At 42.4% G+C, this 16338-nt stretch overlaps 1 protein-coding gene across 1 annotated transcript in view; it reads left to right on the plus strand.

Annotated features, from left to right (window-relative positions):
- usp32 (ubiquitin specific peptidase 32) overlaps positions 1-16338 on the plus strand; it is a 257750-nt gene that overhangs the window by 142246 nt on the left and 99166 nt on the right. Inside the window, exons 17-21 of the mRNA XM_061827750.1 lie at positions 3349-3503; positions 8205-8286; positions 8371-8445; positions 14198-14336; positions 14402-14507. Of these exons, the coding sequence (XP_061683734.1) occupies positions 3349-3503; positions 8205-8286; positions 8371-8445; positions 14198-14336; positions 14402-14507 (557 nt within the window). The remainder of the gene's footprint in view (positions 1-3348; positions 3504-8204; positions 8287-8370; positions 8446-14197; positions 14337-14401; positions 14508-16338) is intronic.

The following is a 16338-nucleotide window of genomic DNA, read 5'->3' on the forward strand; positions in this document are numbered from 1 at the left end:
GATTGCCCTTGTCATTGACCTAGCAAATTTAACAATCCTTATTAGGATCGTACGGATTTGTTCTATCTTAAGACGGAGATTATCAATGAGTGACTGATTAAAATAGAATTTTTACGACGAAATGATGTTAATGTCAATGACGTTCAATCTTTAATGAGGTAGAATGGTAATAATGAGATAACTCAATTTAAGAATGACAAAGATAGATGAAGATGGAAATTTTAAGAATTTAATACAATGATAAAAATTGTTCAGATAACATTCATCCTACAGTTATCCCCGCCAGACGCGAGGTAAGGTTGCGATGTTAAGGCAAATTTCAATGTTAATAGAACATAAATCAATAAAAGTAAAAATGGTGAAAATGATCAAAATTGTTCAGATAACATTCATCCTACAGTTATCCCCGCCAGACGCTAGGTAAGGTTGCGATGTTAAGGCAAAATTCAATGTTAATAGAACATAAATCAATAAAAGTAAAAATGGTTAAAATGATCAAAATTGTTCAGATAACATTCATCCTACAGATATCCCCACCAGACGCGAGGTAAGGTTGCGATGTTAAGGCAAAATTCAATGTTAATAGAACATAAATCAATAAAAGTAAAAATGGTTAAAATAATAAAATTCATGGTAAGAAGGATAAGATAAATGATAAAAATAGCAAAAAGCAATATAAGTGAAGTGAGATTCAAAGCGTCTAAAAGCATCAGAAATTAGGGATAATAGACATTTTTGAGTGAGCCTGTTAGGGTTGATCAAGTCCTATATAGCTCGAAGCCTAATTTAATAATAAGGGTTTTCGGGATTACGGATAAATTGTCAAGACAATTTGCCCTTCATAGGTAACCACGTAATATCGCTGGTATTATCCTGCCATTACCTTATTATAGTAGTTTTACTTGCGCCCAATCTCAAAAAGAGTCATCAATTTAGGCACTCCAAGTTGCCAATTCCTTCTCCCCGCCAGCTTGCCACACGACTATTACACCTATAGAAAGACCTTGTCTCTTTGTCAGCGAAAACTGAACAAAAAGCCCCGAACTTCCATATCCAAGGTTTTATAGCTTTTTGGTGGAACATTCTGAAAAATGTTTGCTGAATCTACGCCTCGTAGGAAGGGCCTCCTTTGGTTCATCCTATTGGGCCCCATTTGCCATTCCTGGCTTGACCTGTCACGCCCTTCTTTAGCTTCACTCAATTTTGTTATTCTCCCTTTAATTAATAAACACATCTTTTAAAAATATAACTACAACTCGCGTTCGGTTTCACCCTAATTTTGAACAATAGCATAAATGTATCAACATTCTTGTGAATACAATTCTCTCGTGCATTCTCAGACTTGTTTTAGTTGGTTGCTCATCATGTGTTGCCTTGTCTGAGAGAGACAGCCATACAGTGGTTATATTCTTTTCACAAAGCTGTTTCAAAGCATCTTATTTTCTGCTAAAAGTCCAGTGGAAAAATAGTTTAAATCTATTTCTGCTTGCCGACTTCCTGCGTGGTCATTCGAGTGTGACGGGCTTCCTGTTCAGTAACTTGACGCTGCAACCATCTTGAGAAATGTTAGGTGTGGCTTGACAGGTGCATCCTGTCACTGTCTTAATATCAGAAATAAGATGTGAATACAAAGATATAACAATAATTGGGTTCTTAAGGTTGCTAACCCCGATATATGTATGTAATACAAAGATATGAAAAATAATCAGGTTAATATAAGGTTACTGACTTTGGTATACGTATGCAATGCAATGAGAAGCTAAGCGGGTAGGCTACGTTTATCAGAGAGATCTTTGCCGTGCTAGTGACCCAATCGAGTGTAAATTTGTTTGGCGACATCTGGTGTCCAATTTAAGAGTTAGTGGCTCAGCTCAAAACATGAACCTTAAGCCATACACCCCAATTGTCAATTCGCTCCATTGCTATTTGTGGTATAGCAACCTATCTGACAATACAGTAGTCAAGTCTACTTGAGATAAAACCATGGATGAGCTTTTCCTTGTCTGCTTGACACTTACAAAACTTCACTCTAGATGTTTTTAAGATGGTAGAAGGCAGTTTTTGTGACTGATTTGATATGATTGTTGAAAGTCAGGTCGAAATCACTCAGAACACCAAGGTTTCAGACTTGGTCTTTGGTTTTTAAAGATAGAGAGTCCAGGTGTTTAGCCAGCCCCCAAAAACCCTCCCCCTCACCCAACAATAATGGACATTTTTGATCTTGCAGAAAATGAAACTGCAGGGATATCGGACGATGAGCATATGGTTTTCAAAGTCGCAGCATTCTGGAAATTCTTGACTTATTTCCAGTCTTTCTGACCCAAGGTATGAGCCAAAAATTATTTGCAAACTTAGAGGAAGTTCTCCAGCAAGTCTCCCACTGAGAAACAACACAGAGACATCACTCCGTCTATCGTTTGATATTACCTGGTGCCGTTTTAGCGCATCGTATCAGATGTGGGTTACCAGCAACAGTGAAACTTCAAATGGCTCGGCGTTTTGAAGCGGAAAATCAGAAGGCGGGTGTTTACATTTTTACATCTATTTAATCATCGTTAAATCCATCGCTTTTCTGATATGTTTGGAAGTCCAGATTATCGTCTGGAAGACCTCATGCACGAACATCAGGCTGGATCAGCTCAAAACATGTCCAGTGCCCGCCCACTGAATTTGATAGAAGAAAATCACATATAAATGTATTTCCTGATTTTTTTTTTTTAAACTAATGCTGACAGACATTTGCCTTTTCTAACAGAAGCTATTTTTTAGAAGAGTAGGTTTTCCTTTAAACAACTGCATTCACCCACAGTACAGAGATGGCACATTATTAAATATGAAGTAGAGTAACTTTCCTCCTGAAACTTGGCATCTTTTGCCTTTCACGATTTCATCAAGATCAAGGCAATTTCAGAATGTAATTTAACTAATAACTTTATCAGTGCACGCTCCGATTGACAAAATTAACAGTTACTTTAATTGAAAAATAAAAGTTCTTAATCGATATCCCCACAGGCTTGATGGGCCTCCCTTAATGGGCTGTTTCTGACCTACGGACACATGTTTGATCCTCCTGATTTAGAATTCAACTTTAACATAACATACAGCACTAATAAAAAGTTTAGACACAACGTTCTACTCAATAGGATATAATATGGTTTTGACTTGTATTAGTATGGTGTTCTGCTCTGAATTAAATAGAGTGTCGAAACGAAAAGCTTCAAGCAGAGGTAGATCATGCAAGCCTTGGTTTGGGTTAACTCATTCACATACTAGCTCAACAAGTCTTCAAGGTTTGGATAATGTTCCTTTGCCTGAATGAGTAAAATGATTGTTGTATTTCTTCATTAGGTAATGTGCCATCTCCCAACATTCCTCCGAAGCGAGTGTTGGTTTACAATGCCTGCTTTAGCCGTATGGCATCGATCAAGGACATTCATCTCTATGTGTCTCAGAAACTTTGCATCAAGGAGGAAAACATTAGACTGTGGCTTTATAACAGCGAGGTAACTATTAACTAGAAACTTTTGTTGCTTTTTTTCCCGTTTTGTTCAGTCACATTGATGTACGGTGACCCCCACTATCTGTGTGGAATAGCCAGGCTAGGCCGTGATAAGAGGAGTTTGGTGAGTAATTAAGTCCTTAAAAGTAATAAAATTAGCTTGCAATTAATAGTTACTATTGCCTATATGAATAGTTTAAACCAATAACAAGCTGTGGCTTACTGCCAAATTTATGCAACGTCGCCAGACTAACGAGGTTGCGTATCGTAGTGGGCATGGGGCCTTGTAGAGTCCCACTAGAAACCCCCTGACTAAAGGTGTTAATACCGCAAAGAGGGATTATAGGAGTCAGGATGGGGAAGCATTGCACCGTCAACACTGTGTATAGTGAGGATGGGGGACTGCTGACCTCAACTCGGGATATTGTGAGTCATCAGAGAGAATACTTTAAAGACCTTCTCAACTCCACCAAAACGGCTTCCCACGAGGAACCTGACTGAGTTCTCTGAGGCGGGATCTTCTATCTCTGGGGTTGAGGTCATCAAGGTGGTTAAAAAGGTCCTTGGGGGCAGAGACCCGGGGGTGGATAAGATTCGCCTGGAGTTCCTAAAGGCTCTGGATGTTGTGGGGCTGTCTTGGTTTGACACACCTCTGCAACATCGCATGGACATCAGGGACAGTCCCTCTGGATTGGCAGACGGGGGTGGTGTTCCCGCATTTTAATAAGCGGTACCAAGGGTTGTGTTTCAACTATAGGGTGATCACACTCCTCACCCTCCCTGGTAAGGTCTATTGAGGGGTGCTGGAGAGGAGGGTCCATCAGGAAGTCGAATCTCAGACCCAGGAGGAGCAATGTGGGTTTTCGTCCTGGCCGTGGAACAGTGGACCAGCTCTACACCCTCGGCAGGATCCTCGAGAGTGCATGGGAATTCGCTCAGCAAACGGAAAGAGGTGAAACAGGTTCTAGATCAACAGGAAGAGGTCCCAGAAGATTGGAATACTACTGCCAAGGTATTCAGAGAGGCAGGCTTGAGAGTACTTGGGGTGTCTTCTGGTAGGAAAGGGGAGAAGGAGACTTTGTGGTGCAAACCCAAAATACAGGAAGTCATCCAAGGAAAGAGATAAGTGGGACATGGAGAGGACAGTGGCGAAGGCTAAACAGGAGGTATATTACTTGTACACCAGGTAAGAAGAAAGGAGAAAAGGATCTCGAAAGGTTGGCCAGACAGAGGAATAGAGATGGGAAGGATGTGCAGCAAGTAAACATGATTCAGGATAGAGAGATAGATAGATAGATAGATAGATAGATAGATAGATAGATAGATAGATAGATAGATAGATAGATAGATAGATAGATAGATAGATAGATAGATAGATAGATAGATAGATAGATAGATAGATAGATAGATAGATAGATAGATAGATAGATAGATAATAGATAGATAGATAGATATAGATAGATAGATAGATAGATAGATAGATAGATAGATAGATAGATAGATAGATGATAGATAGATAGATAGATAGATAGATAGATAGATAGATAGATAGATAGATACTGGTGCCAGTAGTGTGCTAAGTAGATGGAAAGAGTATTTTGCAAAATTAATGAATGAAGAAAATGGGAGAGAAGGTAGGGGAGAAGAAGCAAGCCTGAACGACTGGAAATTGGCAATGATTAGTCAGGGGAAAGTTAGAAAGGCACTGAACAGAATGAAAAATGGAAAGACAGTTGGTCCTGATGACATACCAGTGGAGGTATGGAAGCAATTTGGAGAGGTGGCTGTGGTTGGGTGTGGTGTGTTTTTGACCAACTTATTCAATAGAATACTAGTGGGAGAGAAGATACTAGAAGAATGGAGGAAAAGTGTGCCACACAATGAAGTTATGAGAAAGAGTAGTGGAGGCTAGACTCTTGACAGAAGAATTTGCGAGCAACATTATGGTTTCATGCCTAGAAAGAGTACCACAGATGCATTATTTGCCTTGAGGATGCTTGTGGAAAAGTACAGAGAAGATGAAAAGGAGCTACATTGTGTGTGAATAGACAGAAAGAAAGTCTATGACAGAGTACTAAGAGAGGAACTGGTACTGCATGCATAGTTCTGGTGTGGCGGACAAATATGGTAGAATAGGACAGGACATGTATGAGGGCAGCAGAACAATGGTGAGATGTGTCATAGGTGTGTCAGAAGAATTAAAGGTGGAGTTGGGATTGCATCAGGGATCCACGCTGAGCTCTTTCGTGTTTGCGGTAGTTATGGATAGGCTGACAGATTAGGTTAGACTGGAATCCCCTTGGACCATGATGTTAGCAGAAGATATTGTGATCTGCAGTGAAAGCAGGGAACAGGGGGAGGAACAATTAGAAAGATGGAGGCACGCACTGGAAAGGAGGGGAATGAAGATTAGCCGAAGTAAAACAGAATATATGTGCGTGAATGAGAGGGGTCAAGGGGGAAGAGCAAGGCTACAGGGAGCAGAGATAGCGAGGGTGGATGATTTTAAATACTTGGGGTCAACAATACAGAGCAATGGTGAGTGTGGTAAGAAAGTGAAGAAACGGATTCAAGCGGGGTGGAAGAGTTGGCGGAAGGTGTCTGGTGTGTTATGTGACAGAAGAGTCTCTGCTCGGACGAAGGGCAAAGTTTACAAAACAGTGGTGAGGCCAGACCTGATGTACGGATTAGAGACGGTGGCACTGAAGAAACAACAGGAAGCAGAACTGGAGGTAGCAGAAATCAAGATGCTGAGGTTCTCACTTGATGTGAACAGGTTGGACAGGATTAGAAATGACCTCATTAGAGGGACAGCCAAAGTTGGATCTTTTGGAAGCAAGGATAGAGAGAGCAGACTTCGATGGTTTGGACATGTTCAGAGGCGAGAGAGTGAGTATATTGATAGAAGGGTGCTGAGGATGGAGCTGCCAGGGAAAAGAGCGAGAGGAAGACCAAAGGAAAGATTGATGGATGTTGTGAGGTAGGACATGAGGACAGTGGGTGTTAGAGAGGAGGATGGGTGAGATAGGCTTCGATGGAAAACGATGACACGCTCTGGCGACCCCTAATGGAAAGCTGAAAGAAAAAGAAGATATGGAGACCATTCCTCCTTGCAGAACCTCTTTAATTCTGTTAGGTCGGATGGAGAATTTTTTTATGCACAGCCATTTTCAGATCTATCCAGAGATTCTCAATGGGGTGAAAGTCACAGATCCGGTTCAGCCAGTCAAGAGCAGTCACGGAGTTCTTCTGGAGCCACAACTTCAATATTTTGGCTGTGTCGTCTTTTTGGAAGGCGAACCTTTGGCCCGTCCAAGGTCCTGAGAACTATGGAGCAGGTTTCTGTCCTGGATATCCCTGTACTTGGCCGCATTCATTTTTCCTTCGGTTGGGGCTAGCTGTCCTGTCCCTACAGCTGAAAACCACCCAGAACACCATACTTCACTGTTGGGACCATTTTGGACAGGTAATCTTTTCCCTTCTCATGATTGCATCACTGGACTTGAGCCACAGTGATCTTTAGTTACTTCTTTATTTCTCTCACCAAGACTCTTCTCCCCCACCAAAGTAGGAAAAACATGCCCATATTATGATGCCTTCACCACAATGCTTCACTGTCGACCGTGGCTTGAATTCTGAGTTTCTGCAACCCCTAGACCCAAAAAAACAATTTTACTCACATCCATCCACAAAATGTTCCTCCATTTCTCTTTAGACCAGTTATGTGTTCTTTGGCAAATTGTAGCCTCTTCCGCACATGCCTTTTTTTAAACAGAGGGACTTTGTGGGAGGTTCTGGTAGTATAGCTTCCCTCAGGCGTACACAACTGGACTACAGTGAAGGTGTAGAACCATTCTTTGGATGGTCAAAACAAATGAACATTACCAGAATTTAATATATCAGTGTCACAACAAAGGACCTGAATACCTATGGCTGTGTAATATTTCAGTTTTTCTTTTTTTAATAAATCTGAAAAAATGTCAATAATTCCCTTTTTTTCTGTCAATATGGCGTGCTATGTACATTGAGGTAAAAAATTAACAAACAATATTCACAAATGGGTGCACCATAACGAGTGAAAAATTTGAGGGGATCTGAATACTTTCTGTAACCACTGTATATTATGCTTGTAAACCTGAACATCCCGTTTCTTGAAGTCCCAGACACTGGTATTAAATGTTTAGAAGGATGGGTCCTGGAATATTCTGAATTGCAGAAGTATTGGAGGGAAGTGGGTTTCTGTCAAATACTCCACCCTCACTATCTCTTCTTTTTGGAGCCTCACTCCACCCCTCGGATTCATCCGCATATATTCTGTCTAATGCCGGCTAAGATACACTGGATTCCTTTCCAGTGTATTCCCCCACCTTTCAAACTGTTCCTCCACCTGCTGATTGACTACACTTTACTTGTACTGCACATAATGATCCCTAATTTTATGAGACAGTTTTTGATGGCCATCTTTTGGCATCTTATGCCAATTCAGAAAGAGAACCAAACATTTAACTGAAAAGTTGTTCAAAAATTAATGAAGGACAGGTTCCTGCAAAATTTATGAATGGGTAAGGGAAAGCTGTGTCACTGTAAAATAATAGAGATGAGAAAAACCTGTCCTTCCAATACTCAATGAAAGCATTGTAGATTTTTTTTTAATTATTGGACTGTAATGCTTGCAAAGCCCAACATTTTGACTTTATTTTGGCAGAACTATCTTACCCTTCTGGACGATGAGGATAATACACTTGAAAGTTTGCAGATCCAGGATGAGCAGCAGCTAGTCATTGAAAGTAATTCTGAAATACAAGTTTTCTGCCCTAATTTTAATGAAGCATTTTCTATTGTGTTTTTTAAAATGTAGTCATCCTTAATAGTCAGGAACAAAGACATGAGCTGGCCTGAAGAGATGTCTTTGATTACCAACAGCAGTAACATGGAAAGACATAAAGGTAAACAAACTCATTTTCGATCACAATTTCAGGGATTACCGCTTATTCCTCATAGATCATATAAATCAGATTCAATGTGTCTTGCTGTTGGTTGAAAAATTTCTAGAGGGGAAATTGTACACATGGAATTCACTTGAGCTGTATGATATACTGTGACAATACAGCATACAGTAATCCCTCTCTACTTCGCGCTTCACCTATAGTGGATCCAGTGCATCGTGGGTATTTTTCACCCCCCCCCCAAAAAAAAGACAGATCGTCTTACAGTATGTACTACATAAAATGTTCTTGATACAACCTGCAGTGATACAGAGCACATCCCCAGCGCAACGTGGAACAATGAAGCAAGAACTAAATAAAAAATAAAAGAAACGGCTTCCTTCTTTGGGGCCATAATGTCTAAAAAGGAGGGAGGTAAATGCGAAGATACTCCTGGCGCACAAACATAGACAAGGACCATGCACATTAGCTAGACAAAATGGGGGACAGGCGTTGTAAAGTCGAAATGTTGTAGGTCGAGACCATTTTAACCCGAGGACTCCCCGTGTGTGTGTGTGCGTGCGCGCGTGTGTGTGTGCGTGCGTGCGCGCGTGCAGGTCTCAAGTTGAATGTCCTGAAAGTACACATAAGCATAAAGAAAATAAGTATTGGAACACCTTGCTATATTGCAAATACTTGTAAATTATGGAGGGATCTGAAATTTTCATTGGAGGTGCATGTCCACTGTGAGAGAGATAATCTAAAAAGAAAAATCCAGAAATCACAATGTATGATTTTTTTAACAATTTATTTCTGTGATCCAGCTGCAAATAAGTATTTGAAAACCTGAGAAAATCAGTGTTAATATTTGGGACAGTTGGCTTTGTTTGCAATTACAGAGGTCAAATGTTTCCTGGAGTTGAAGAGGCCCCGTAGCTCAGTGATTAGAGCACTGGTTTGGTAAACCAGGGATTGTGGGTTCGTATTCCACTGGGGCCTCCACTCCCTGAGAAGGGTTGCGTCAGGAAGGGCATCCGGCATAAAAATTGTGCCAAACATATTTGTGCGTTCATCTGAAATGACATGCTGTGGCGACCCCGAAAGGGACAAGCCGAAAGAAACCTACTTACTTTTAAATGTTTCCTGTAGTTGTCCATCAGGTTTGCAAAAACTGCAGCAGGGATATTGGCCCACTCCTCCACACAGATCTTCTCTAGATCATATAGGTTATTGGGCTGTCACTGAGAAACACGGGGTTTCAGCTCCCTCCAAACATTTTCTATTGGGTTTAGGTCTGGAGACTGGGTAGGCCATGCCAGAACCTTGGTATGCTTCTTACAGAACCACTCCTTGGTTTTCCTGGCTGTGTGCTTCGGGTCATTGTCATGTTGAAATACCCAACCACGACCCATCTTGATGCTACCACCCCATGCTTCACAGTAGGGATGGTGTTCTTGGGATGGAACTCATCATTTGTTTTCCTCCAAACACAGTTAGTGGAATTATGACCAAAAAGTTCCATTTTGCGCTCATCTGACCACAAAACTTTCTCCCATGACTCCTCTGTATCATCCAAATGGTCATTGGCAAACCTAAGACGGGCCTTGACATATGCTGGTTTAAACAGGGGAACCTCCCATGGCATGCATGATTTCAAACCATGACGTCTTAGTGTATTACCAACAGTCACCTTGGAAACAGTAGTACCAGGTCTTTTCAGGCCATTGACCAAGTTCTGTCGTGCAGTCCTGGACTGATTCTTCACCTTTCTAAGGATCATTGAGACCCTACGAGGTGATATCTTGCATGGGGGTCCATTGAGATTCACAGTCATGTTTAGCTTCTTCCATTTTGTCATGATTGCTCTATCAGTGGACCTTTTTTCATTTTTTTTTAAATTTTCATCGTAGGTGCATGTCCACAGTGAGAGAGATAATCTAAAAGAAAAATCCAAAAACCACAATGTATGATTTTTTTTTAACAATTTGTGTGCTCCAGCTGCAAATAAGTATTTGAACACCTTTCAATCAGCTAGAATTCTGACCCTCAAAGACCTGTTTGTCCGCTTTTAAAAGTCCCCCTCCACTCCATATATTATCCTGAATCAGATGCACCTGTGTGAGGTCGTTAGCTGCATAACGACACCTGTCCACCCCATACAATCAGTAAGACTCAAAACTGGTAACATGACCAAGATCAAAGAGATGTCCAAAGACACCAGAGACAAAATTGTGCAACTCCACACGGCTGGAAAGGGTTACAGAGAAATTGTCAAGCAGCTTGGTGAAAAAGGTCCACTGTTGGAGCAATCATTAGAAAATGGAAGAAGCTAAATATGACGGTCAATCTCAATCGAAGTGGAGCCCCATGCAAGATATCACCTCATGCGGTTCAATGATCCTTGGAAAGGTGAAGAATCACCCCAGGACTACATTACAGGACTTGGTCTTCTTCTTCTTCTTTTTCTTTCGGCTTGGCCCGTGAGGGGTCGCCACAGTGTGTCATCTTTTTCCATGTAAGCATATCTCGTGCATCCTCCTCTCTAACACCCACTGTCCTCATGTCCTCTCTCACAACATCCATCAACCTTTTCTTTGGTCTTCCTCTCACTCTTTTGCCTGGCAGCTCCATCCTCAGCACGCTTTACCAATATACTCACTCTCTCACCTCTGAACATGTCCAAATCATCGAAGTCTGCTCTCTCTAACCTTGTCTCCAAGACAACTTTAGCTGTCCCTCAAATGAGCTCATTTCTAATCATATCCAACCTGTTCACACCAAGCGAGAACCTCAAAATCTTCATTTGTGCTACTTCCAGTTTTTCTTCCTGTTGTTTCTTCAAAGCCACCACCTCTAAATTGTACATCACGGCCAGCTTCACCACTGTTTTCCTTCATCCTAGCTGAGACTCTTCTGTCACATTCAACACCAGACACCTTCCGCCAACTGTTCCAACCCGCTTGGACCCGTTTCTTCACTTCCTTACCACACTCTCCATTGCTCTGTATTGTTGGCCCCAAGTATTTGAAGTCGTCCACCTTCGCTATCTCCTCTCCCTGGAGCTTCACTCTTCCTCCTCCCCCCCTCTCATTCACTCACATATATTCTGTTTTACAACAGCTAATCTTCATTCCTCTCCTTTCCAGTGCATACCTCCATCTTTCTAACTGTTCTTCTGCCTGTTCCCTGCTTTCACTGCAGATCACAATATCATCAGCGAACATCATGGTCCAAGGGGAGTCCAGTCTAACCTCGTCTGTCAGCCTATCCATTACTACCGCAAACAGGAAGGGGCTCAGGGTGGATCCCTGATGCAGTCCCACCTCTACCTTATATTCTTCTAAAACACCAACGGCACTTCTCACTACTGTTCTGCTACCCTCATACATGTCCTGTACTTCTTCTTTTCCTTTCAGCTTGTCCCGTTAGGGGTCGCCACAGCGTGTCATCTTTTGCCATCTTAGCCTATCTTCTGCATCTTCCTCTCTAACCCCAACTGCCCTCATGTCTTCCCTCACCACATCCATCAACCTTCTCTTTGGTCTTCCTCTCGCTCTTTCGCCTGGCAGCTCCATCCTCAGCACCCTTCCACCAATATACTCACTCTCTCGCCTCTGAACATGTCAAAGCCATCGAAGTCTGCTCTCTCTCACCTTGTCTCCAAAACATCCAACTTTGGCTGTCCCTCGAATGAGGTCATTTCTAATTACCTATCCAACCTGCTCACGGCGAGCGAGAACCTCAACATCTTCATTTCTGCTACCTCCAGTTCTGCTTCCTGTTGTTTCTTCAGTGCCACCATCTCTAATCCGTACATCATGGCCCCGGCCTCACCACTGTTTTGTAAACTTTGCCCTTCATCCTACCAGAGACTCTTCTGTCACATAACACACCAGACACCTTCCGCCAACTGTTCCAACCTGCTTGGACCCATTTCTTCACTTCCTTACCACACTCACCATTGTTCTGGATTGGCTAACCCTGGATTGACCCTAAATATTTGAAGTCCTCCACCCTCACTATCTCTTCTCCCTGTAGCCTCACTCTTCCCCCTCCACCTTTCTCATTCACGCACATATATTCTGTTTTACTTCGGCTAATCTTCATTCCTCTCCTTTCCAGTGCATGTCTCCATCTTTCGAATTGCTCCTCTGCATGCTCCCTGCTTTCACTGCACATCACAATGTCATCTGCGAACATCATTGTCCAACGGGATTCCAGTCTAACCTCATCTGTCAGCCTATCCATTACCACTGCAAACAGGAAGGGGCTCAGAGCTGATCCCTGATGCAGTCCCACGTCCACCTTAAATTCTTCTGTAACACCTCAGCCACACCTCACCATTGTTCTGCTGCCATCATACATGTCCTGTACTATTCTAACATATTTCTCCGCTACAACAGACTTACGGATGCAGTACCACAGTTCCTCTCTTGGTACTCTGTCATAGGCTTTCTCTTGGTCTACAAAGATACAATGAAGCTCCTTCTGACCTTCTCTGTACTTTTACACAAGCATCCTCAAGGCAAATAGTGCATATGTGGTACTCTATGCATGAAACCATACTGTTGTTCGCAGATACTTACTTCTGTCCTGAGTCTTGGCTCCACTACTCTTTCCCATAACTTCATTGTGTGGCTCATCATCTTTATTTCTCTGTAGTTTCCACAGTTCTGAACATCGCCTTTGTTCTTAAAAAGTGGGACTAGCACACTTTTCCTCCATTCTTCTTGCATCCTCTCTCCCGCTAGTATTCTATTGGTAAGTTGGACAAAAACTCCACAGTCACCTCACCAAATTGCTTCCATACCTCCACTGGTATGTCATCGGGACCAACTGTCTTTCCATTTTTCATTGTGTTCAGTGCCTTTCTAACTTCTCCCTTACTCAGCAAAGCCACTTCCCAGTCATTCACACTTGCCTCTTACACTCTACCTTCCCTCCATTTTGTTCATTCATTAACTTCTCAAAGTACTCTTTCCATCTACTTTGTACACTAGTGGCACCAGTCAACCTATTTCCATTGCTATCCTTAATCACTTTTACTTGCTGCACATCCTTCCCATCTCTCTCCCTTTTCTCCTTCTTTCATATCCAACCTGGAGTACATGTCATCATATGCCTCTTGTTTCACCTTCACCACCTCTACCTTTGGCCTGCGACGCACCTCAATGCATTCCTTACGCCTCTCCTCAGTCCTCTCCATGTCCCACTTCTTCTCTAATCTCTTCACTTGGATGACTTCTTGTATTTTGGGGTTCCACCACCAAGTCTCCTTCTCCCGTTTCCTACCAGAAGACACCCCAAGTTCTCTCCTGTCTGCCTTTCTGAATACCTTGGCAGTAGTATTCCAGTCCTCTGGGAGCTCTTCCTGTCCAAAGGCGACTGTTCCAAGTATTAACATTGGTTTTCTCAGGCGTTCAAGTACTTATTTGCAGCTGCGTCACACAAATAAATCATTAAATAATCAATTATTGTTATTTCTGGATTTTTCTTTTGAGATTATCTCTCTTACAGGAGACATGCACCTCCGATGAAATTTTCAGACCCTCCATGATTTCTGTGGGAGAAATTGCAATATAGCAGGGTGTTAACTTACTTTCTTCACTGTATGTATGTATATATATATAAATATATATATATACTCTGCCATAAAAAAATGTACACATTTTTCACATCTCTTCATAAGAAGTGATGCCACATCGATGCTCATGATCAATTATATCATCAGCTGAAGAACCATTTCACCCTAAATGTTCTTTATTTTCTGCAGCGCCAACAGAGAAGGGGGCCACAGGCCTTAGTAACCTTGGCAACACCTGTTTCTTGAATTCTAGTATCCAATGTGTGAGTAATACAAGGCCTCTCACCGAGTACTTCATCTCCGGGGGACATTTCTATGAGCTTAACAGGTCCCATTTGATTTATTTTTCGAGGTATTAATATTAAAATCATTCACGTGATATTTGTCCAACAGATCCAACCCAATTGGTATGCAAGGTCACTTGGCAAAATGTTATGGTGATCTTGTGATGGAGCTGTGGAGTGGGACACAGAAGAATGTGGCTCCTCTCAAACTCAGGGTGAGCCTTTCTGCCTGAAATGTTTTCAATACAGCAACATTTGTTTTCTATATGTTATTTGATTTTAATATTATTCACTGTATGTATGGGAGATTTATTTATTATCATATTATTTACTTGCTGTTTGTCCCAGTGATCCTAGGAGTTAAGCTGTCTGGGGCTTTATGCCCCTGACAAGGTCACCCATGGCAGGTGGGTCTAGAGTTGATTATGTACAACAACTTAAAAATATCTTTTCCCTCATCTGGATGTGGGTCAGTGGAACGCCCACTTCGAGCCAGGCCTGGGGGTGGGCCTCACCTCCTGTGGAAGGGACCAAGGGGCTGTGGTGCAGTGTGAGCAGGGTGAGAGCCAAAGGCAGTCCGTACCTGTCTACAGAAGTAGACTCTTGGAATGAGTATCACCTCTCGGGGAAGGAAAAATTCTGAGGTTGGTGTGTGAAGTTGAGAGGTTCTGGCTAGATATACAGTGCCGTGAATAAGTATTGGGCCCCTTCTCAAACTCTGAGGTCATACCTGACAGTATGACAATATGTACAGCCGCGGGTGACGACAACGCCTTTCATCGCGGCCCAGCCGCAAGGAAGCGATGAACAACGCCAACGGATGAACAACGGTAACGCTATTGGCAATGAACAGCGACATCGATGGCGTCGATGATGAACAACGCCGTTCCCCCCAACTATTATTTTTTTAATAGCTCTATACACACCTACCCATCATTTGGAACCCACAGAGCTCTCGTCCTTTGCAGTTGTGCTATCCATTTTTTTTCCCTTACGAAATGAAATAATTTAAAAACAGCATTTTAAATTCAGATGGATTATATTTGTATATTTAATTTTATTTTATGATCTTAAATATTGAACTGTGGAAACTATGCAAAAATTTACGAAAGGGGCCAATACCTTTCACAACACTTTTAGTTTTATTGACCTCAACACACACCAGGAACCATTCTTCTTGAGAGGGGTTGGATTCTATTTCATGCTGGATTTGCCAACAGCAAAAGGGGTTCAGGAGGTGTGGGCATATTATTAACCCCCTACCCTCTTTCTCATCGCATGAATGTTGGGGTTCACCACGTTTACATCTGGGGTAGTCTCCATTCACATTTGGGTTGGGGGGGAAAGGTCCTGACTGTTATTTATACATATGCACCACACATGATCTTAGATTACCCACTCTTTTTTTAGTCCTTGGAGGTGGTGCTGTACAGCACTTCTGATGGGGACTCAATTTTTCTGCCAGGAGAACTTCATCCAACTTAATCCATGTCCCTAAAGTGAGAGGGACATTGAGTCTGACTGGGCTATTGTTGAGGCAGGTAACCGGAGTTGTGGCCGCAAGATGGTCAGTGCCAGTCTTGCTGGTAATCCCCGAACCCGTTGGTAGACTGCAGAGCGACTCATATCAATCCTTTTTGGCCAGTGGGACTCATGTACTGATGTGTACTAGTGGGGCGAGCAGGTTGTCATTGAGGCGAAAACTAATCCATATGAGGAGTTCAGTTACACCATGGACACTGACTTTCAGATGACCTCAGGAAATTGTAGCCCAACATCCAGGACCTGAAGAAAGGGAAGCAGTGCACCATAAAGACTGTACTGGGGATTGGGTGCTGGTTAATACACACGTTTTCAACATCACGTGGACATCCTCTGGATTGGCAGACCGGCGGGTTGGAGTTTGTGTTTCAAATTCAAGATCACACTCCTCAGCCACCATGGTAAGTCTATTCGGGGGTCCTGGAGAGGAAGTCGAATCTCAGGTTTAGGAGTAGCAGTGTGGTTTTCATCCTGGCCATGGAACAGTGAACCAGCTCTATACTC

This window comes from Syngnathoides biaculeatus, chromosome 8 (genome assembly GCF_019802595.1).
Source record: "Syngnathoides biaculeatus isolate LvHL_M chromosome 8, ASM1980259v1, whole genome shotgun sequence".
NCBI classification, from domain to species: Eukaryota; Metazoa; Chordata; class Actinopteri; order Syngnathiformes; family Syngnathidae; genus Syngnathoides; species Syngnathoides biaculeatus.